Source organism: Pseudophryne corroboree, chromosome 7 (genome assembly GCF_028390025.1).
Source record: "Pseudophryne corroboree isolate aPseCor3 chromosome 7, aPseCor3.hap2, whole genome shotgun sequence".
In the NCBI taxonomy this organism is placed as follows: domain Eukaryota; kingdom Metazoa; phylum Chordata; class Amphibia; order Anura; family Myobatrachidae; genus Pseudophryne; species Pseudophryne corroboree.
In genome coordinates this window covers 436,849,799-436,874,320 of record NC_086450.1, presented here as the reverse complement: position 1 = coordinate 436,874,320, position 24,522 = coordinate 436,849,799, and the positions used below count along the sequence as shown (strand labels likewise).

General features: G+C 48.4%; 1 protein-coding gene across 6 annotated transcripts in view; it reads left to right on the top strand.

The window, feature by feature from the left end:
• EPN2 (epsin 2) overlaps positions 1 to 24,121 on the top strand; it is a 130,025-nt gene extending 105,904 nt beyond the window's left edge. For 5 of the 6 annotated variants that reach the window (XM_063934886.1, XM_063934888.1, XM_063934889.1 and 2 more), the window contains 7 exons: positions 425 to 537; positions 2,607 to 2,699; positions 9,294 to 9,468; positions 14,099 to 14,272; positions 14,513 to 14,608; positions 17,505 to 17,717; positions 22,734 to 24,121. In XM_063934886.1, the coding sequence (XP_063790956.1) occupies positions 425 to 537; positions 2,607 to 2,699; positions 9,294 to 9,468; positions 14,099 to 14,272; positions 14,513 to 14,608; positions 17,505 to 17,717; positions 22,734 to 23,041 (1,172 nt within the window). In that variant the 3' untranslated portion in view covers positions 23,042 to 24,121. The remainder of the gene's footprint in view (positions 1 to 424; positions 538 to 2,606; positions 2,700 to 9,293; positions 9,469 to 14,098; positions 14,273 to 14,512; positions 14,609 to 17,504; positions 17,718 to 22,733) is intronic. The other variant, XM_063934890.1, reaches the window with a different exon arrangement.
• Positions 24,122 to 24,522: the final 401 nt, after the last annotated feature.

The window sequence follows — 24,522 nt, the reverse complement described above, 5'->3', positions numbered from 1 at the left end:
GTCGTGAGAGGGGGGGAGAGGGTACAAATTACCCGGGCCCAGGTCTGATGGAGGGGCCCAGTGAGGGTCCAGTAGGGGCCCAGGCCCCCTCCCCCTTACCTGGCAGCAGCAGCTGCAGCTCTTCTCCTCAGCCCAGCACACTCTGCTGTGTACTGGGCTGCAGTGTGGCCATGGAGGTGCTTAAAATACAATTTTTGGCAGTATTTTTTTCTAAAAGTCCATGACCACACCTCCTGTGATTAGGCCACACCCCTTGAAAAGTACCTGGGCCCAGCCCAGCTCTCGACTGCCCTGACTGGACCAGAGCATTGTTTTCATGTAGGGGTGGATCATGTTATCCTGTCTGAATAAGATATTTCTGGGGGGGTTGGATTTGCCCCCCCCCACATCTGTCTCAGTGATCTCTCTGTGTGTCGTCCCTTAGCTACTTCCCCCCGAGTCTCGTCGGAGTTGGAGCAGGCCAGACCCCAGACCAGCGGAGAGGAGGAGTTACAGTTACAACTGGCGCTTGCCATGAGCCGGGAGGTGGCGGAGCAGGTGAGTCCATGTACATTGGCCCTCATTCCGAGTTGTTCACTCGCTAGCCGCTTTTCGCAGCAGTGCACACGCTAAGCCGCCGCCCTCTGAGAGTGAATCTTAGCTTAGCAGAATTGCGAACGAAGTATTCGCAATAATGCGAAAAGACTTCTCTGTGCAGTTTCCGAGTAGCTCGAGACTTACTCTTCCAGTGCGATCAGTTCAGTCAGTTTCGTTCCTGGTTTGACGTCACAAACACACCCAGCGTTCACCCAGACACTCCCCCGTTTCTCCAGCCACTCCCGCGTTTTCCCCAGAAACGGCAGCGTTTTTTCACACACTCCCATAAAACGGCCAGTTTCCGCCCAGAAACACCCACTTCCTGTCAATCACATTACGATCACCAGAACGAAGAAAAAACCTCGTAATGCCGTGAGTAAAATACCTAACTTCTTAGCAAATTTACATGGCGCAGCCGCAGTGCGAACATTGCGCATGCGTAATAAGCGGAAAATCGCTGCGATGCGAAGGAAAAGAACGAGCGAACAACTCGGAATGAGGGCCATTGTCATACAAATGTCATGTATATCAGATGGGAGAGAGTTCCTGCCATTAATGTGTTGCAGACCCCTCCCTTTCACACCCTCACCTTAAAGTTATGTCACATGAAGAAAGTTTTATTTAAAGAGATTGCATCCTGAAAAATATATTTTCCTTATTTGCGTTGTATGAAAGTAATTCTCAGAAGTACTGAAGGGTCTGGGACTCAGGGTCGACAACAAAAAGGTCGACACACCTTAGGTCGACACCAATTGGTCGACACACCTTAGGTCGACATGGACAAAAGGTCGACATGGACAAAAGGTCGACAGGAACAAGGTTGACATGGAAAAAGGTCGACATGAGTTTTTTATGTTTTTTTTGGTGTCGTTTTCTTCGTAGAGTGACCGGGAACCCCAATTAGTGCACCGCGTCCCCTCGCATGGCTCGCTTCGCTCGCCATGCTTCGGGCATGGTGCCTTCGCTTCGCTCGGCACAGATTACCGTTCCAATCGTAGTCCACGTGGATCGTTAAGTATGAAAAGGTTCCAAAAAAGAAAAAAATCGTGAAAAACTCATGTCGACCTTGTTCCTGTCGACCTTTTGTCCATGTTGACCTAAGGTGTGTCGACATAAGGTGTGTCGACCTTTTTGCTGTCGACCTGGAGTCCGGATACCGTACTAAATATATGCCTTTAGGTAAAGTCTTTCTGTTGGAGACAGCAGGGGAGGGGTTTCCAGGCAGCCGGCAACCTTGAGTGATCCTTTGTGTTTCCTTTTGTACTCTTAAGGTGGGTACACACTAGTAGATATATCTGCAGATCAATTGATCTGCCGATATATCTATGGACGGATCGGGCAGTGTGCTGTGCATACACACTGCCCGATCCGTCGGGGACTGACGTCATGAACTGGGCGGGCGTGTACACACGCCCGCCCAGTTCAGCTGTCAATCACCGCCGGCCGCCGCAGCATGTGTACGGGCGGTCGGCCGACCGCCCCGTACACACACAGCGACACGCCAATATATCGGAAGATATATTGGCCGTCGGCTGTGCTGCGCAGCCGACGCGATACGTCTGTGAACGACGGAGTTCACAGACGTATCGGCCGTACACGCTGGCCGACGGTCCCGCGATATATCGGCCGTTCAAGAGAACGGCCGATATATCGACCAGTGTGTACGGGCCTTTACCCTCCGTACTTCATCCCATCCTCTTCCCCTTTAAGACAATAGGGGAGGTGTATTAAGCCTGAGAGTGAGATAATGTGGAGAAGTTGCCCAAACTACTTCACCATATCTATCTAAGGCTTGTTACATCATCTGGAGAATGTACGGAAAGCCTTTATATACAAATCTTTATTCTTTGCAAATCCCAGACCCCCCCCCCAAAAAAAACTGCTAAATGGGTCTGGGGTGGTTCTTAATCTTTGTACAGGAAAAGGCGTTAATTATTATTAGTGCTTTTCTGTAAGGCATGCATGTGGAGTGCAGATCGCTTCCTAAAGGTCTCAGCTTTAACACCATCCTGCATTGTATATTTGGAAAGGAGGAGCGTATCCGTCGAGGGGATGACTTGCGACTGCAGATGGCACTGGAGGAAAGCAGAAAACACACCATAAAAGTTCCTAAAAAGAAAGCGGTAAGATCAATAACAGAATGACATTGCTAGGACCAGCGTCCTACTCTGGGTTGTCTGCTGGGGGGTGGTGTTGGGGAATGATCTGGGCACTAAGAGAGGAGGGGGTGGTAGTGGGCAGTATATAGGTTAATTGCCCATACAGTGGGTCAGGCTAATACGAAACATATGCATTCTGCTCTCCCAAGGAACTGAACTAGTACTTGGATTCCTGGCAGGGAAAATCTGCTATCGGCTGCTCAGGCCTGGGGAGCAGAAACTTTTAGCCTTTCATCAGTAACTCAGCTCTTTAGATATATGTAATAAGCAAATCTCATTTATACCACTTTAATAGAAGTATTCTTAGATATAGATTGTTATGTTGCTTTAATTATTAAATGGGTTCACCATTTTTAGGCAGTCCCTTTAAACCGGGACACTTATGAATTACACAGGTTCTGTGACGGGCTGACTTTAACCCTGCATTTCACCTAGTTTTAATCCGCTTGAGCAGTGGTTCTCAACCTCAACCTGTGGACCTTTTAAAATGTGTCAGTGAGTAATTAATACACCTGTGCACCTGCTGGGTTACCTGCAAAACATGCACTGTGTGGGGTCCTGAGGACCGAGTTTAAGAACCTCTGCGCTAGAGAACCTGTGTAATCCATGAGCGCCCCGGTTTAAAGTAATAATACGGTAAGCCTAACCATTTTCAAGTGTCGCTGCTTTATTGGCTTTTGCCTAGCCTTGCCATACCATTCCTTTATTCCTTTATACCAGGATGCTCCTGGATTACACAGGTTTTGTGGATTATTAAAACCAGGTGTCCCGGTTTAAATAAGATTTTACTCACCGGTAAATCTATTTCTCGTAGTCCGTAGTGGATGCTGGGACTCCGTAAGGACCATGGGGAATAGCGGTTCCGCAGGAGACTGGATACAACTAAAGAAAGCTTTAGGACTACCTGGTGTGCACTGGCTCCTCCCACTATGACCCTCCTCCAGACCTCAGTTAGGATACTGTGCCCGGAAGAGCTGACACAATAAGGAAGGATTTTGAATCCCGGATAAGACTCATACCTGCCACACCAATCACACCGTATAACTCGTGATACTATACCCAGTTAACAGAATGAAATATAACTGAGCCTCTCAACAGATGGCTCAACAATAACCCTTTAGTTAGGCAATAACTATATACAAGTATTGCAGACAATCCGCACTTGGGATGGGCGCCCAGCATCCACTACGGACTACGAGAAATAGATTTACCGGTGAGTAAAATCTTATTTTCTCTGACGTCCTAAGTGGATGCTGGGACTCCGTAAGGACCATGGGGATTATACCAAAGCTCCCAAACGGGCGGGAGGGTGCGGATGACTCTGCAGCACCGAATGAGCAAACTCTAGGTCCCCCTCAGCCAGGGTATCAAACTTGTAGACTCTTGCAAAAGTGTTTGAACCCGACCAAGTAACAGCTCGGCAAATTTGTAAAGCCAAGACCCCTCGGCCAGCCACCCAAGAAGAGCCCACTTTCCTCGTGGAAGGGGCTTTTACAGATTTAGGGTGTGGCAGTCCAGCCGCAGAATGTGCAAGTTGAATCGTGCTACAGATCCAGCGAGCAATAGTCTGCTTAGAAGCAGGAGCACCCAGCTTGTTGGGTGCATACAGGATAAATAGCGAGTCAGTTTTCCTGACTCCAGCCGTCCTGGAAACATATATTTTTCAGGGCCCTGACTACGTCCAGTAACTTGGAATCCTCCAAGTCCCAAGTAGCCGCAGGCACCACAATAGGTTGGTTCACATGAAAAACTGATACCACCTTAGGAAGGAATTGGGAACGAGTCCTCAATTCCGCCCTATCCATATAAAAAATTTTGATAAGGGCTTTTGCATGATAAAGCCGCTAATTCTGATACACGCCTGGCCGACGCCAAGGCCAACAGCATGACCACTTTCCACGTGAGGTATTTTAGCTCCACGGATTTAAGTGGCTCAACCCAATGCGACTTCAGGAAATCCAACACCACGTTGAGATCCCACGGTGCCACTGGAGGCACAAACGGGGGCTGACTATGCAGCACTCCCCTTAACAAAAGTCTGAACTTCAGGCAGTGAAGTCAGTTCTATTTTGGAAGAAAATCGATAGAGCCGAAATCTGGACCTTAATGGAACCCAATTTTAGGCCCATAGTCACCCCTGACTGTAGGAAGTGCAGAAATCGACCCAGCTGAAATTCCTCCGTTGGGGCCTTCCTGGCCTCACAGCACGCAACATATTTCCGCCATATGCGGTGATAATGGTTTGCGTTCACTTCTTTCCTAGCTTTAATTAGCGTAGGAATAACTTCCTCCGGAATGCCCTTTTCCTTCAGGTTTCGGCGTTCAACCGCCATGCCGTCAAACGCAGCCGCGGTACGTCTTGGAACAGACAGGCCCCCTGCTGCAGCAGGTCCTGTCTGAGCGGCAGAGGCCATGGGTCCTCTGAGATCATTTCTTGGAGTTCTGGGTACCAAGCTCTTCTTGGCCAATCCGGAACAATGAGTATAGTTCTTACTCCTCTCCTTCTTATTATTCTCATTACCCTGGGTATGAGAGGCAGAGAAGGGAACACATACACCGACTGGTACACCCACGGTGTTACCAGAGCGTCCACAGCTATCGCCTGAGGGTCCCTTGACCTGACGCAATATCTTTTTAGCTTTTTGTTGAGGCGGGACGCCATCATGTCCACCTGTGGCCTTTCCCAACGGTGTACAATCATTTGGAAGACTTCTGGATGAAGTCCCCACTCTCCCGGGTGGAGGTCGTGTCTGCTGAGAAAGTCTGCTTCCCAGTTATCCACTCCGGGAATGAACACTGCTGACAGTGCTAACACATGATTTTCCGCCCATCGGAGAATCCTTGTGGCTTCTGCCATCGCCATCCTGATTCTTGTGCCGCCCCGACGGTTTACATGAGCGACCGCCGTGATGTTGTCTGACTGGATCAGCACCGGCCGGTGTTGAAGCAGGGGTCTAGCCTGACTTAGGGCATTGTAAATGGCCCTTAGTTCCAGAATATTTTTGTGTAGGGAAGTCTCCTGACTTGTCCATAGTCCTTGGAAGTTTCTTCCCTGTGTGACTGTCCCCCAGCCTCGAAGGCTGGCATCCGTGGTCACCAGGACCCAGTCCTGTATGCCGAATCTGCGGCCCTCTAGAAGATGAGCACTCTGCAGCCACCACAACAGCGACACCCTGGCCCTTGGAGACAGGGTTATCCGCCGATGCATCTGAAGATGCGACCCGGATCACTTGTCCAACAGATCCCACTGGAAGATCCTTGCATGGGACCTGGCGAATGGAATTTCTTCGTAAGAAGCTACCATCTTTCCCAGGGCTCGCGTGCATTGATGCACCGACACCTGTATTTGTATTAGGAGGTCTCTGTCTAGAGACGACAACTCCTTGGACTTCTCCTCCGGGAGAAACCCTTTTTTCTTGTTCTGTGTCCAGAACCATACCCAGGAACAGTAGACGCGTCGTAGTAACCAGCTGCGACTTTGGAATATTCAGAATCCAGCCGTGCTGTTGTAGCACTTCCCGAGATAGTGCTACTCCGACGAACAACTGCTCCCTGGACCTCGCCTTTATAAGGAGATCGTCCAAGTACGGGATAATTATTTCGGCCATTACCTTGGTAAATACCCTTGGTGCCGGGGACAGACCAACGGCAACGTCTGGAATTGGTAATGACAATCCTGGTGAGGAGGGTAAATAGGGACATGCAGGTAAGCATCCTTGATGTCCAGTGATACCATGAAATTCTCCAGGCTTGCAATAATCGCCCTGAGCGATTCCATTTTGAACTTGAACCTTCGTATATAAGTGTTCAAGGCATTCAATTTTAGAATGGGTCTCACCGAACCGTCTGGTTTCGGTACCACAACATTTTGGAATAGTAACCCCGGCCTTGTTGAAGGAGGGGTACCTTGATTTCACCTGCTGGAAGTACAGCTTGTGAATTGCCGCCAGTACTACCTCCCTTTCTCCGAGGGCAGCAGGCAAGGCTGATGTGAGGTAACGGCGAGGGGGAGTCGCCTCGAACTCCAGCTTGTATCCCTGTGATACTACTCGCAGAACCTAGGGATCCACCTGTGGGCAAGCCCACTGGTCCCTGAAGTTCCCGAGACGCGCCCCCACCGCACCTGTCTCCACCTGTGGAGCCCCAGCGTCATGCGGTGGACTCAGAGGAAGCGGGGGAAGATTTTTGATCCTGGGAACTGGCTGTCTGGTGCAGCTTTTTCCTTCTTCCCTTGTCTCTGTGCAGAAAAGAAGCGCCTTTTACCCGCTTGCTTTTCTGAAGCCGAAAGGACTGTACCTGAAAATACGGTGCTTTCTTAGGCCGTGAGGAAACCTGAGGTAAATTTTTTCTTCCCAGCTGTTGCTGTGGATACGAGGTCCCAGAGACCATCCCCAAACAATTCCTCACCCTGATAAGGCAGAATCTCCATGTGCCTTTTAAAGTCAGCATCACCTGTCCACTGCCGGGTCTCTAATACCCTCCTGGCAGAATGGACATTGCATTAATTCTGGATGCCAGCCGGCAAATATCCCTCTGTGCCTCCCTCATATATAAGACGACGTCTTTAAAATGCTCTATATTAGCAAAATATTATCCCTGTCTAGGGTATTTATCTGACAGGGTATCAGACCACGCTGCAGCAGCACTATTCATGCTGAGGCAATTGCAGGTCTCAGTATAGTACCTGAGTGTGTATATACAGACTTCAGGATAACCTCCTGCTTTTTATCAGCAGGCTCCTTCAAAGTGGCCGTACCCTAAGACGGCAGTGCCACCTTTTTTGACAAACGTGTGAGCGCCTTATCCACCCTAGGGGATATCTCCCAACGTGACCTATCCTCTGGCGGGAAAGGGTACACCAGCAGTAACTTTTTAGAAATTACCAGTTTCTTATCGGGGGAACCCACGCTTCTTTACACACTTCATTCACTCATCTGATGGGGGAACAAAACACTGCCTGCTTTTTCTCCCCAAACATAAAACCCCTTTTATGTGTATACTTGGGTTAATGTCAGAAATGTGTAACACATTTTTCATTGCCGAGATCATGCAACGGATGTTCCTAGTGGATTGTGTATATGTCTCAACCTCGTCGACACTGGAGTCAGACTCCGTGTCGACATCTGTGTCTGCCATCTGAGGTAACGGGCGTTTTTTGAGCCCCTGATGGCCTTTGAGACGCCTGGGCAGGCGCGGGCTGAGAAGCCGGCTGTCCCACAGCTGTTACGTCATCCAGACTCTTATGTAAGGAGTTGACATTGTCGGTTAATACCTTCCACCTATCCATCCACTCTGGTGTCGGCCCCACAGGGGGCGACATCCCATTTATCGGCCTCTGCTCCGCCTCCACGTAACCTTCCTCATCCAACATGTCGACACAGCCGTACCGACACACCGCACACACACAGGGAATGCTCTGACTGAGGACAGGACCCCACAAAGTCCTTTGGGGAGACAGAGAGAGAGTATGCCAGCACACACCAGAGCGCTATATAATGCAGGGATTAACACTATAACTGAGTGATTTTTCCCCCAATAGCTGCTTGTATACACATAATTGCGCCTAAATTTGGTGCCCCCCCTCTCTTTTTAACCCTTTGAGCCTGAAAACTACAGGGGAGAGCCTGGGGAGCTGTCTTCCAGCTGCACTGTGAAGAAAAAATGGCGCCAGTGTGCTGAGGGAGATAGCCCCGCCCCTTTTTCGGCTGACTTTTCTCCCGCTTTTTCCATGGATTCTGGCAGGGGTAATTTATCACATATATAGCTTGGGACTATATATTGTGATGATTTGCCAGCCAAGGTGTTTATTTTGCCCTCAGGGCGCCCCCCCCCCCCCCCCCCCCCAGCGCCCTGCACCCATCAGTGACTGGAGTGTGAGGTGTGCATGAGGAGCAATGGCGCACAGCTGCAGTGCTGTGCGCTACCTTGTTGAAGACAGAAGTCTTCTGCCGCCGATTTTCCGGAACACTTCTTGCTTCTGGCTCTGTAAGGGGGCCGGCGGCGCGGCTCCGGGACCGAACATCGAGGTCGGGTCCTGTGGTCGATCCCTCTGGAGCTAATGGTGTCCAGTAGCCTAAGAAGCCCAAGCTACCACCAGTTAGGTAGGTTCGCTTCTTCTCCCCTTAGTCCCTCGCTGCAGTGAGTCTGTTGCCAGCAGATCTCACTGTAAAATAAAAAACCTAAAATATACTTTCTTTCTAGGAGCTCAGGAGAGCCCCTAGTGTGCATCCAGCTCAGCCGGGCACAAGATTCTAACTGAGGTCTGGAGGAGGGTCATAGTGGGAGGAGCCAGTGCACACCAGGTAGTCCTAAAGCTTTCTTTAGTTGTGCCCAGTCTCCTGCGGAGCCGCTATTCCCCATGGTCCTTACGGAGTCCCAGCATCCACTTAGGACTTCAGAGAAAAGGGATAGTATGGTAAGCCTACTTTTGCCTTACTTGGTATGACTGTGCGTGGTTTCAGTTTGTGCCATCCCTTTACTCATACTATGCTTATATATATATATATATTTGTATATATATATATATATATATATATGTATATTTGTTTTAATTAACAGCAGCAAACATCATTGTTGGACCTGATAGACGCGCTGCCTGCGGGGGCCGCAGCCCCACAGAAGTCCGAGCCTTGGGCAGCAGTAGCAACAACAACATCAACATCGAATAACCAGCAGGACCCCTGGGGAGGCGCTGGTGCCTCTCAAGCCTCCGCAGATCCCTGGCAGTCTTTTGGTAAATACTTTTTGCACACAGTCATTACAGGAGTCATACTCAACTTCATTATTAAGCACTGTACTTATATTGTCTGCTTTAATGTGACATGATAGGAAAATCAGGTGCAGGCTAAATTCCTCCACGTTTTACTATAAGATTCCCCCCCCCTTTCCCCCGACAAGACTTGGTAAGGGATGGGAGCGATCAGTGATGACTTAGCCCAGACCCTAAAAACACTCAATGCTGCGCTCACCATTCACTGCAGATTTAAATGGGAGAAGTTTGAGAGATTCCTTCCAAACTTCTGCTTCCTCCGCCCCTTTTTATGCTAATGAACACAAAGTGGGTGTGGTAAACGTAATGCCTTACTAGTGCGTACTTTTATAGAATACACCTAGTTCAGTCTCGTTTACGTATAGTTTTTCCGCCTAACCCAGCATTCTGTATACTGATCCACATAAAATAGAGTATCCTGTCTGAAGACAGTAAAGGACGGCTGCGAAAGAAATCTATTACCGTAACCAAGCACAGGGGAAAAATCGTCTTCTATCGCTAAAACAGGACCTTATAGGAGGACGTTTTTACATTGCCCACAGTGCTGTATTGTTTAGAATATTGGTTCAGCCTACACAAACGGCTTCCTCTCCTGTGCGTAGGCGATGAGTACACTTTAGTAACACAGAGGACTAAAAAGAGTACAATGACCTAAAGCTATTAAGTAATATGCCATGGGGAATGTTAACGTCTTAAGCGCCAGTATAGCGTACTCTACTACAAGCCCCGACTTGGCATCATCCACCGGCCTCCTATTTCCCGTAGCAGCGGAGACCGTGGGAGGAATTGTTCCGGGAAATGTTTCGTTAGTGTTCCAGGAGGCCCTAGTAATGAGGCTCAGTCACCTGCCCCTTCCAATACACAGGAGCTCAGTGTTGGAGACAGCCTGACATGACGTAATTCATTTGGAAAGTTTGTTGGCGAATTCTGACACATTCCTCCTCCGTGTAGGGTCACAGCCGTTGCCGGAAAAATATTCCTCTGGAATTTGAAAGGCAGGGTCTATTTCCAAGAGCTACGTAGGAGCCTCCGAGCACTTAGAAAGCCCACATTGTGTTACGTAACCGTAGACTACTGTCAGCATACATACAGAATAGCCACAATGTCTTTGGACAGTACCTGTGTTCGTAATCCATAGTAACGAATTAGACTTTTGCTTGTATTATACAGCTCACGAGTCCCCTACACACTCTCCGATCAGTAGTGTGACTATATGGGTGACCGTCCGGCATCCATCAGCCCTGCTTGCGTTTCAGCTATACTTCTGGGCTTTCGGACTCACAAGATGATGAAGTCATCATCTTGCGAACCTTTCTACGATCAGGCTCCAGGTACTCACTGCGGGGGAGGGCAGCTCTGTCGGACAGTGAGTGACAGTCCCAGAGACACGCCTCCCATAACCCACCGCCACCACCAGAAAGTAAAAGGCCGGGCGGCGCCGCCCTGCTAAAACAAAAAAATAAAAACGGTGCAGTGGTATTGCAGCGCTGGACCTTGGGGGCCCCACAAGCGGCCAGGCCCCATAGCAGTTGCATCCCCTGCACCCTCTATAGCAGTGATGGGGAACCTTTGACACCCCAGCTGTTGTTGAACTACACATCCCAGCATGCCCAGCTACAGTTTTAGCATGGCCAAATAGCAAAACTGTAACAGGGCATGCTGGGATGTTTAGTTCAATAGCTGTAGTGCCAAAGGTTCCCCATCACTGCTCTGTAGTTATGAAACTGGGTACAGGATCTCTTACCCAGCGTTTCAAATGCCAGAAGGGAAAGAAAGTCATTTCTGCTCCTCGTTGGTAGTATTATAAACATGACATTGATTGCCGTATGCTTCCTCCTGGAGGGAGGGGGGGAGGCGCTGGTGGGAGACATACACCAAAACATTCCAGAAAATCACTCACCTGCTGTGTTCTTGAAATTAAAATATAAAGAGATAAGGATCGCCGCTGTCTCCAAATAAGAGACCCTAGTGGTACAGCAGACACAGCGACTGCTCCTGGTCCATTCTGGTAGAAACAGATTATTATTATTATTATCCTTTATTTATATGGCGCCACAAGGGTTCAGCACCACCTAGCAAAGTACATAAATACATGCGCACACAAGAAAACAGTGACTTACAGTATTACTAGGGAAGCCGAAGCACATGAGGGAAGAGGGCCCTGCTCGTGAGAGCGGACATTCTAAAGGGGAGGGGCAGACAGGCAGGGGTGATACAGATTGGGTAGACTGTGAGCAAGGGACAGGGTTAGACTGAGAAAGTGCTGCAAGTGGGTCTTTGTATAGCGGTAGACAGTTTGATAGGGAGCAGGGGGTATGTTAGCCATCGCTTCTCCGTGGCTATGTCCTAAACATCTAAGTCAGGCATTCCTAACCTCGCTCCTCACGGCACACTGACAGTGCAGGTTTTAGTGATATCCAGGTCTTAGCACAGATGGTTATATCAAAATAACTGAGGTACGAATTAAGTCACCTGTTAGTGTGCCGTATGGGCCGTGGTTGGGAATGCCTGATCTAAGTATTAAGTAATACCCCTTTCAGACCGCCTGAGGCGGGTCGCACACGGGAGCCTGACACGGTAGCTCCCAGTGTGCGACCCGCCGCCGCTGACTGCACCGGGTTGGTGACGTCAGCGGTGACGCGGCGGGGGCAGCGCTTGGAGATCACATGATCTCCAAGCGCTGCCCGTAAACAAAGAGTGAACAGAAAACAGGACGCATCGACCCGGCTCCCGGTCACACAGCACAGTGAGCCGGGTTGAAGACGTGTTCAACCCTGCTCGCGACCAGGGTTGAAATACCGGGTCACTCGACCCGGTATTTCATCCCTTGCACCTGTCAGACCGCACATGGAGGGTCATTCCGAGTTGATCGCTAGCTGAATTTGTTCGCAGCGCAGCGATCAGGCTAAAAATCGGCAGTTCTGCACATGCGGTGCAATGTGCACGCGTGACGTACGGGCACAATGAACGATGTGGTTTTACACAGGGTCTAGCGATGCATTTCAGTCGCACTGCTGGCCGCAGAGTGATTGACAGGAAGTGGGCGTTTCTGGGTGGCAACTGACAGTTTTCAGGGAGTGTGCGGAAAAACGCAGGCGTCCCAGGAAAAACGCAGGCGTGGCTGGGTGAACGCTGGGTGTGTTTGTGACGTCAAAACAGGAACTGATCAGTCTGAAGTGATCGCAAGCGCTGAGTAGGTTTTGAGCTACTCTGAAACTACACAAAAATTTTTTGTAGCCGCTCAGCAATACAACCGTTCGCACTTCTTCTAAGCTAAAATACACTCCCAGTGGGTGGCGGCATAGCGTTTGCACGGCTGCTAAAACTAGCTAGCGAGCGATCAACTCAGAATGACCCCCATGAACACGAGTTTTCGCATTCATGTGCCAATAACCCGTGTTCAGTGGTAGCGGACTGAAAGAGGTCTTAATTAATTTGAATTCAAACCCACAGAGAAGCGAGGGTGTGCAAAATCCACCGCTTCATAAATATACCTCATGGAGTATTTCTAGGCCCTGAGTCTTAGTTGGTCCGGGTGTGCGTCTTTTGCCGGTCACACGTCTGTGACCTTATGCTAATACCACCACAAGTCCTTTGCGTGTACCCCTGCGCGTAGGAATGTATAACAACTGAAACGCCCACTTCCAGCACCTCCATACTTTGCAGTCATGCTTGATGCCTCTGTAGATGCCACCATCATTGTCACCCTGGAAACTTCCAGCAGCCATATGCTAGGAGTATGGCCTCTGATGTGAAAGTCAGCGATTACGCGCCTGTATGGGCAAACACTTCAGCGACAGGCCTGCGACACTCACATAGCACACCCATAACTTGGTACATCTCCAGGCGTCTGACTAGCCACCACCCAGTCACCACCCAGGAGCGGCTTCAGGCAAACTTCTCTGTGCGTACGTCTGACATCACACCTGCCACTCTGCATGAATGCGATCCGGGCGCATCCATGGCACAACTTAGACGCATAGACCGTAAAAACAAAAACAAATTTGTTCTACTACGTTCACCATCAATATAGTGTGTGGTCCTTACTCTGGTAGAAACTCAGTCAGGTGTGTATTAAAAAGAGTATTTATGAAAGCTTGGAGAGAGATAAAATTGTGAGAGATAATGTACCAACGAATCAGCTCCTAGCTGTCATTTTTCAAACACAACCTGGAAAATGTAATGTAATGTTGTTAGTACTTTATCTCTCACAATTTTATCTTTCTCTCTAAACTTTGATAAATACCCCCCTAAGACTTAATTATACATTTGTCACAGTTTGTCCAATCAGCTTCACTTTACATCATAACTGAGCAGCAGCCATCCAATCAGCTTTGTGTTTTTTACCCTGGCTCGCCAGCAGCTGTCCAATAGGCTTATTTCAACACCCTGCCTGAGCTCCTGTCACATTCAAATTTCCCCAGGCTCTTCCACCAATAAAGGACATATGCACCACAGATGAAGACATACATAGCAGGGAAGTGTGTACTTCCTGCAGCTTGTGACTTTTGTGTGGCACACACCAATGAGTCAGATGTAACATTCTGCTGTTGATGTTCAGTGTGACACCGCATTATATGGGCTGCTTGTATAGCAGGTACAAAGGCAACTGCGACTGGCGACCCTTGGGGAACGAACGCAGCTTCATCAACACAGCCTCTTCCAAAAAGCCAGGACCCCTGGGCACCATCGCCGGTCACCGGAGTGGCTAATTCTACAGCGGACCCCTGGGGACCTGCTCCAGCAATTAAAACTAGCAAAAGCACAGGTAGGAATGGGGGTACTGCATTCTGTTTTGGAAATCTGTGACTAATCATTGCAGTACCAGTTATGGCCACTGGTGGCATGTTAATGAGTAATCCCACTCTTCACACTTTTCATATGGTAGTCCTGATTTCCAGTGGACAAAGACGGCTGTGGCCTATCGCATTGAGGCAAGCGAGCGGCCTGGGTGGATCGATGCGTGGTCTGTTTTGAAGACCTTTACAAATATATTTTACATCAACAGGTGGCTCGTCCTTTGACCCCTTCAGCAATTTAAATGGGAGCGCGAAAGATGATTTCTCTGAGTTTGACAGCCTGAGGTCTTCTTCCAAAGTATCAGGTACATCACGTGTAATGTAGTTCAGCCCTGCATATTACAGGGTGTGGATCGCTGGGTCGACAGTAACTAAGTCGACAGCCATTAGGTCGACCACTATTGGTCGACAGTGACTAGGTCGACGCCTGAAATAGGTCGACACGTTCATTAGGTTGACATGGAAAAAGGTCGACATGAGTTTTTGGAGAGAAAACCGGTGTTGTTTTCTTTGTAGATTGACCGGGAACCCCAATTAGTGCACCGTATCCCCACACATGGCTTCTGGCAAGGTGCCTCACTCCGCTACCGCTGTGCTTGTATTCCCAATCGTAGTCCACGTGGATTGTAAAGTATGAAAAAGTTCAAAAAATTTGAAAAACTCATGTCGACCTTTTTATGTGTCAACCTTTACCATGTCAACCTAATGCATGTCAACCAATAGTGGTCGACCTAATGAGTGTCGACCTAAAGACCGGATACCATATTACACATGCCAATAAAAGTTGCTGTTTTGGGAGTTTGGTGGCTGGTTACCAATGGGCGGTTGTCGTGGATCTGTGGAATAGCTGGGCACTAGTGTAAGTCACCAGGCTCTCACTGGCATAACCCACCACTAATAACATGTATAATCATCCATAGACGCCTACTTCGGCCACAGAAAGTTTCCGTGCATTGCCTGTCTGTATTGGCGCTCCAGAACCTTCCTCTCACTCGGTGTCTGTGAGCTTATGTCTCCAAAATGGCCTCTCAGGCCTGTCTATTTCCTGTTTGTTCCCCCCTGTCTGGTGTGCACCCATACTTGTCAGATTCCCATTGCCTTCAATGTATGTCTTCCATGTTCGGCTTCAGTTCTCCATCCTCCCAGCAGGACCATCAGTGCGGACTGATCCGTAGTCATAGAATACTCTCAAGTTGTGAATTCCTAAGGGATAGCGATGTGGGCTAAGCACAGTACTCGTCATCTGCTTACTCTCCTGTGTACGAGAGCTGGCTGTACTTCCGAGGTCGCACGAGGGTGACAGGGACAAAACACTCAGCTAGGCTGCCAGATCTTGGCTGCAGAGCTTACCTCCGTGCTGTAATTACTGCATTCTAAAGTCCAGTCATTGCATATATCTGATGCATTTATGAGGCTGCGGAGAGTGGATCTCCATTTCTTGTAGAACTACAAGTCCTGGCATTCCTCATACAGTTTCAGGAGATAAACTGGATATTGACATCTCACGTACGGGTTGCCCATCCTGATCCTTCCCTAATTAAACATTCAACGACATCCTGACACGGTGCATTTTCCTTTATATAACGAACCTTGCTCTCCACAAGTTGCTCTTTCACAGTCGCCCCCCCCCTTCCACAGGCACCTCAGAGTCAGACAACAGCTGCAGTAGTGGCCTATGGCGCATTAATCCAGCAAGCGCATTCCTCTTATAAACCGAACCACCACTTGTTCTGTGTCCAGAACATTCCAGTGGCGACCCTGACTCTGCAAGGGTTCCTGATTCCTCTTCCTCTGCACGGTGACATGTGATGTATCCCAGGTGCCTGCAAGAGCCGAACATCTGGCAGAATCCTTGGCATAAATTGCACAGAAATCTGGATGGAGTGTGGGGCCAAAGGTCACACATGTGCTCCAACCCGCTTTAGTAATGGGCCATGTGGAAAGGAAGAGGCTGCTGTCTAAACCTGTGCAATAAGACAAGACAGAAGGTTTGTCCAGTAATGTATTGCAGCTGTATCCGCACCTTATGTTACATGCATTACTTGCTGTGTAGCTTACTGTCTCCCCATGGGCCGTTTGAGCTGCTAAAGTGGAGGTAGAGCGGCTCTGTTGTTCAACTACATGTCTCAGCATGACCTTATAGCAGATCTCAGGGGAAAATGAGGTATGATACAAAAACTATACATCGACCACGGAGCAACTGGGTAAACTATCAAATAGGAGTAGGACAGCCCAAGAATACGTTCTCATTCTGGACCTACTCATACTGTACTTTCTACTTTGTTTTTGTCTATGGGCCTAATTCAGACCCGATCGCAAAATCTTTCTCTGATGGGCAAAACCATGTGCACTGCAGGTGGAGCAGATATAACATGTGCAGAGAGAGTTAGATTTGGGTGGGTTATATTGTTTCTGTGCAGGGTTAATACTGGCTACTTTATTTTTACACTGCAATGTAGATTTCAGAGTGAACACGCCCCACCCAAATCTATCTCTCTCTGCACATGTTACATCTGCCCCCCCCCCCTGCAGTGCACATGGTTTTGCCCATTACAGAAAGATTTTGCTGCTGCGATCAAGTCTGAATTAGGCCCTATGTCTAATGTAAATGTTCAGAATGAATGTATGATATTACTCCTGTTACATGACCACACCTAGCTGCTATAATGGAGTCACTAGGTAGTCTTGCAGCGTTTACTATTCAGCAGATCAGAGGTTAAGCAACGTCCGGCACTCCAGCTGCTGTGGGACTACTCATCCCAGCATTTCCTGCAACAGTTTTAGCATGCAGTAACAATAAAACTATAGCAAGGTATGCTGGGATGTGTAGTTCCACAGCAGCTGTAGTGCCGCACAGTATAGGAGAGAACCATTGTTTTATCTCTGTCCCATAATTTACTCGTCATCTCCTGCAAATCCTATTCCTGTGCGATGAACCTCTCACAAGGCAGCAGCATGGAGCCACACCACAGCTAGCATTGGGAACCAGCATGATGCTATTGGGGAATCTGGCCAGGACTGTAAGAGGCACAATCAGTCTCATTACATTTCAGTGGCAATAACTCATGACAAGCTAACAGCTAGCGGCAGCTTCTCACGGATTGCAGGAGTTAGCCTGGAGTTGGGAATTGTGGGTATACATACAGTATGTACATACATAAGTATTTTGAAATGTCTCTCTCACGCCTTCATTTCTTCCAGCGGACTCCATATCTACTCTGCCGTCCTTACGAAGCGGCACCACCAGTCCCGATCTATTCGATTCTCAGTCTGTCACCACTACCAGCAAGCAGACCGTAGCGCGGAAAACCCCGGAATCCTTCCTGGGCCCTAACGCCACCTTAGTCAACTTGGACACGCTGGTCACCATGCCCACGCAGCTCGCCCCTACATTTAACCCATTCTTGGGATCAGGTACATGTGTTACACAGGAAACAAGTCATGTTTTCCCTTCTCTCACTGAGGGCCTGATTCAGGTCCGTACCACATCTACGGCCGCATTGCATGCTTGAAAATAGATGCACATTTCCACCTGTATTCCGAGCTGGCCTTATCTGTGCGGCCGCACCGCCCCAAGGGCAGGACCAGCCACCTGGCACTTCTGGCAAATGCCAGAAGGGCTGATGGGCCGGTCCGGCCTGAACGTTATCTCGCGGCGCTCTTGTATTATTCATGTATTTATTTTGATCACATGACAAATTTGCTTTATTAATCAACAATAATATACTTACTTAGCAAACAATACTTCATTCAAATGATGCATTTTTATAATTAAATAATGTGTCCATTTTTGTAAACACAGGTCCTGTCCTTTCTGCTTTAGATCTTCAGATTCACTCTACAAGGGATACTGGGGGAGATGTATCGAAGTTTGGAGAGAGAAAAAGAAACGGCCAATCAGCTCCTGACAATTTTCAAACACAAGGGCAGATGTATTAACCCTGGAGAAGTGATAAAAGCAGTGATAAGTGCAAGGTGATAACCCACCAGCCAATCATTACGGGTTTGAAAAATGACAGGAGCTGATTGGCTAGTGCGTTATCACCTTCCATTTATCACTTGTAACCTGTAACATAGCAGTTAGGAGCTGATTGGTTGGTACTTTCTCTCTCTCCAAGCTTCAATATATCTCCCCCACTGTATATAACACCTGCCCGTTCTTTAAAAATATCTAGCGTTGGTACGGAAAACTCATATGTATGGAAATGCGTTTGAGCTGGGGATCTGAAAGCAGAAAATGGTCCAGTACGCACACCGCTATGGGGCACACCCTGTAAACATTGCAGGGAACTGTCAGATACACTGTTCCTAGAGTGTATCTGATGCGGCGGTCCAGTGCGTCTGGCCCCCTCGGTGGGTGTTGCGACAGATAAAACAGCTCTGTCTGTAAAAACTGCAAGGACTACAAAATCTTTGTGCAAAATAATATCAACACATCACATTAACTATATGCACATGACGGTGTATACCGTATTGATAATGCCCCTTTAATAATGGATCCATGGGTGTAAAAGCTGGATCAGGTGGGATCTGGGTCACGATGAGAACCTCTGCTCTAGAACAGGATAGTCTGATATAAACGCTGACCTAGCCAGTCCCAGCCGGGCCTGTGTTTTGCTAATTTTGTAGGAGGCACAGATAAGTGGCCGGTGGGAGTATAGAGAGCAGGAATGCTGCCTGTGAATACTGAGAAGGGCGATTTGACCCTTTGTAGAGCAGAACACAGTGTACAAGGCCCCTTAGTGTCTGCAGCTGATCGCTATGGGCCTGTGCCAGCAATGCATCGCTGTGTTGTTTGTTGTAGATCTGCCCCCACCCAGCGGGAATGAATAGCAGACAGGAATGAGTTAACGTTGCCTGGGGTGTTCTGAAGCTCCAAATCCGCTCCGGCCCCCAGGACTTCCATGGATATCCTATTCTTCTGGATTGGCCTGGAGAGACTCCATTTTTTACAAAGCCACTGTAATTGGCTCTGGCTCCAGGCCAGGGGCTCTTATTGCTGGAGAAAGTTCTTTTCCTGTGTTTTTCCTGTCTGCCTGGAAATCGGAAATGACCTGTTTACATTGGGGATTCCTGAAATACCTTGTGAGCCGCCCCCACCTCTGCTCCTCACAGCAGTATAAAGAGGCCTCTCACAGTAGAAGACAATCTCGCCTTACAGCCAGAGGAATTTCCCAGGGCTCTCCAGATCCATTCCTTAGTGTTAGAAGGATTTGATAATTTTACATCTTGTTTTGGTGCTTGGGATGTATAGCGTTTCCCCAGGTTCCCCGTCCACCCCCTTCCGGTCCATCTCTCACAGGCTCATCTCAATGGTCAGTCCACCAGTGATGGGTTGCTGGGGCAGTAGATAGCCCTGCTTACAAGGAGTTCTGAACATGCAATCTGATTTCTAAATGTAATTCCAGGGAGACTTTGAATCATCAATGATATAATCAATAATGGCGGTCCCGTCTATGCGATGTGTACCGGGAGACAGAGTGCGCCCCATATGTACGCCCCTTTTCCCTCACTTTTGCGGAGAAGGACAGAGTCAGCAGTCGGGGGAGGAGATGTCAGCAGTCGGGGGAGGAGATGTCAGTAGTTGGGGCAGGAGATATCAGTGTTCGGGGGAGGAGATGTCAGTGGTTGGGGCAGGAGATATCAGTGTTCGGGGGAGGAGATGTCAGTGGTTGGGGCAGGAGATATCGGTGTTCGGGGGGAGATGTCAGTGGTCTGGCAGGAGATATTAGTGTTTCGGGGGAGGAGATGTCAGTGGTTGGGGCAGGAGATATCAGGGTCGTGGGAGGGGATGTCAGTGATTGGGGCAGGAGATATCAGGGTCGGGGAGGAGATGTCAGTGGTTGGGGCAGGAGATATCAGGGTTGTGGGAGAGGATGTCAGTGGTTGGGGCAGGAGATATCAGCTTTCAGGGGAGGAGATGTCAGCGGTTGGGGCAGGAGATATCAGCATTCGGGGAAGGAGATGTCAGTGGTTGGGGCAGGAGATCTCGTTCGGGGGAGGAGATGTCAGTGGTTGGGGCAGGAGATATCATCGTTTGGGGGAGGAGATGTCAGCGGTTGGGGCAGGAGATATCATCGTTCGGGGGAGGAGATGTCAGCGGTTGGGGCAGGAGATATCATCGTTCGGGGGAGGAGATGTCAGCGGTTGGGGCAGGAGATATCATCGTTCGGGGTAGGAGATGTCAGCGGTTGGGGCAGGAGATATCAGCGTTAGGGGGAGGAGATGTCAGCGGTTGGGGCAGGAGATATCAGCGTTCGGGGGAGGAGATGTCAGCGGTTGGGGCAGGAGATATCATCGTTCGGGGGAGGAGATGTCAGCGGTTGGGGCAGGAGATATCAGCGTTCGGGGGAGGAGATGTCAGCGGTTGGGGCAGGAGATATCAGCATTCGGGGGAGGAGATGTCAGCGGTTGGGGCAGGAGATATCAGCGTTCGGGGGTGGAGATGTCAGCGGTTGGGGCAGGAGATATCAGCGTTCGGGGGAGGAGATGTCAGCGGTTGGGGCAGGAGATATCAGCGTTCGGGGGAGGAGATGTCAGCGGTTGGGGCAGGAGATATCAGCGTTCGGGGGAGGAGATGTCAGCGGTTGGGGCAGGAGATATCAGCGTTCGGGGGAGGAGATGTCAGCGGTTGGGGCAGGAGATATCAGCGTTCGGGGAGGAGATGTCAGCGGTTGGGGCATGAGATATCAGCGTTCGGGGGAGGAGATGTCAGCGGTTGGGGCAGGAGATATCAGCGTTCGGGGGAGGAGATGTCAGTGGTTGGGGCAGTAGATATCAGGGTCGAGGGAGAGGATGTCAGTGACCAGGGCAGTAGATGACAATGGTCGGGGGAGAGGATGTCAGTGGTCAGGGCAGTAGATGACAACGGTCGGAGGAGGAGATGTCAGCGGTCAGGGGAGGAGATGTTAGCGGCAGGGGCAGAAGATGTCTGTGGCCATGTCAGAAGATGGCCAGGTGGTAGGAGGCATAGAGAGACTGACTAGAGAATGACAGGTGTTAAATATTACTTTATAAATAAATGTGTAAAGCTCTAACGAAATCTAAGGTGTAAATGTCATCATTTAATTCAAGACTACTGTTAACATTAATAACTAAATAAAAAAAATGGTCTGATTCTTAGTTGCAGCTGCAGATGCAGCTACAAACTCCTTCCCTTGTGTACGTTTGTGCGCCTGAATGTGCAGACATTGCTGTCCGCTTTATGGGGTACTAGTGCATAGGTGACACGGTCCCCTTCCCCAGAATCATCCCTCCTGTAACTCCAGTTATAATCAGCCCTTATAGCTGAAGTTTTATGAAAATAAAATTGAGAATGATAATATTAGCTATGGGCCAAGCTTAAAAAACAAGGATGAAACCCATCACTGTGCTAAAGAAAACGAAAAATAAAGTAAAAAAAATCGGCCCATACAATAGATCAAAGTAAAACCAGGGGTTAGTGCCAACTGTCCCACTGATTCTGCTGCGTAAACTCTGCTGCTAATTGGATTCCCCGCTAAGTGTTAAAATCTAGACAGCGATAATTATCAAAACAGAGTCAAAACAAATATCTATTATCATTGTCCAGATTTTGTTTCATAACCTGCAGGCTGAATACTGTTTTTGGCACTGTATAAATAATGAAGCTACAAAACATTTCTATGCGAGGTTTATTAAAAAGTAACAAAAAAAAAAATGTTCAGTCTCTATGGCCCCCATTTATCAAGCCTTGGAGAGTGATAACTAGCACGGTGGTAAAGTACCAACCAATCAGCTCCTAAATTCCATGTCGCAGGCTATGTTTGAAACATGACAGGAGATGATTGTTTTGTACTTTATCACCGTGCAATTTACCACTCTCCGAGGCTTGATAAATCTGGGCCTTTATCGAAATTTCAGTGGAAAAAAAATAAACTTCTTTTGGCCATTTTGGTTACATTTTATTTGACAAGGAGCAAGATCCTTAATGGCATTTAATTCAGTGTCTGCTGTATTTATTACCAGTTATTTATATAGCTCACACATATTCCGCAGCACTTTACAGAGACTATTTGCCCATTCACATCAGTCCCTGCGCCAGTGGAGCTTACACTCTATATTTCCTACCACATGTACACAGACACATTCATACTAGGGTTAATTTGTGTTGGGAGCCAATTAACCTACCAGTATATTTTTGGAATGTGGGAGGAAACCGCAGTACCCAGAGGAAACCCACGCAAGTACGGGGAGAATATACAAACTCCACACAGTTAGGGCCATGGTGGAAATTGAACCCATGACCTCAGTGCTGTGAGGCAGTAATGCTAACCATTACACCATTACCAGTATAATTTATGTGGGTACTTCATACAAAAAATTTGTGATATTGATATAGGTTTTTATTCTTTCTATCCTGTCTGGGGGACCGTCCCTTTGCTAATTGTTTTTTTATTCTGTTTTTTTTAGGAGCCCCCGCACCAGTATCCATTCCCGTCGTCAACCCCTTCCAGGTCAATCAGCCCCAAGCTCTCACGCTCAACCAGCTGCGTTCCAGCCCTATGATGGGAGTCAGTCCGTCCTTTAACACGTTGCCAGCCACTGCTAGTGAGGTCTCCGTGCCACCCCCATTACTCGGAGTCTCAACGTTGCCTGCTGTACCAACAACGGGACTGGGAATAAACATGAACAAGCCGGCCACCCTTCCCCACCACAGCTCGTCCATCCCGCCCTCAGCTGCACAAGCCATGAATGCCACCAACCCTTTCTTGTTATGAAGGGCAGGATGTTGGGAGCGGGGAGATGGACAGGATAATGTATAACTACACACTACACTATGGAGTTACACCGCTTGGCTGTAGGCATCTCCCACTGAGGAGTCATGTCTGGCAGGTCCATCTTCGAGGGTGGGAGTGATGTGGGCCTGGTCGACTTGAACCTACTTCCTGGGAAGCGATGATGACACCAAGGAGTTCTTTCACGGTAAATGTAAGCGGCACGCTCCTCGCCGAAGCCAGGCCTCGTCCTTTCTGTCTTCTACAACGTTGCGGATTATCACGGTATTCCCGATGGTGCACAGTCTCTTGCTCACTGAGGCTCTCTGTCCTTCGCTCACAACGGCCACGGTGCAACGATTGGTTTACGCCGGCGAGGGAAAATCAAACAAGCAGCTTGTGGATTTGCAGCAGGCGTCCCTGCAAGGAGATAATATAATGGGGTCTGGGTATTTCTAAAGTGGGAGAGTTGATGAATGAGGACAACTGTGGTGGTGCGGATCTGACATGAGAATGCATTGTGTGCCTACAAAAACACCTACACGGTTATGTTACCCTTTTAGATCTAACACGTCCACACCAATGGGTTTGATTTATGATTTTTTTTTATAACAGAGACGGGATCTTGAATCGTCACTATACTGTAACCCATTGAACTTACAGACAGAGGCTTAAAGCAGTACATAACTAGTTCCTGTAAAGAGTCCAAGTCGCCTACATACAGCGCAGGCAGCCATTTTGCAGGCATAATTAGTATTGCATACGCCACACACCAGGAACTGGTGACATCAGTGAGGCTGTTCGCACCTCATGCCTTAGTGTTGTCACTAGCAGTTTCTAGCGCATTGATTGGCTGAACACGGCTCAGCACACAAAATGGCTGCCTCCTCTGGGCCTAGGCGAAAGGTACTCCTTGAAGATTACCAGACAACTAATGTATGAGGTGTGCATCTGGAAACTGATGGTTATTTTAAAAAAAGAATATATAAAAAAAAAAACTTATTTGCATCATCACCAAATGAAGCCCAGGATTGTGTCTATAAAACTATTCTTTACCTAAAATAAAAACCTATATTTTCATCAGTTCATCTCCGTCTGTACTACGGTGGAATATTGGTGGTCCCTGCAGATAAACAATGTATGTCTCCTGATACAACTAAACATGGAGACTTCCGTGTAGTGTGGACAAAAATTGTCTGAGGTAAAGAAAATTGTCCTGTATTTCATTCTGTCATTGTGTTATTTTCCATTTGACAATAATTAATGGCTTAGGAAAGCTGGTGCAATTTTAATATGTATTCTATGCAAAATATACAGCAACATTTGTGTCCTCTAAAGCAGCTATATCTAGGTGAGTACGTTATGGAATAATCCTTTATGTTTTTTGCATTAAATAGAGTCAAAAGGGTGTAATGTAAAAAATCTCCTTACAACACCGAGAGTAACCACTAGATGTCACCAGTGTGATTACTAACTTTCAGCAA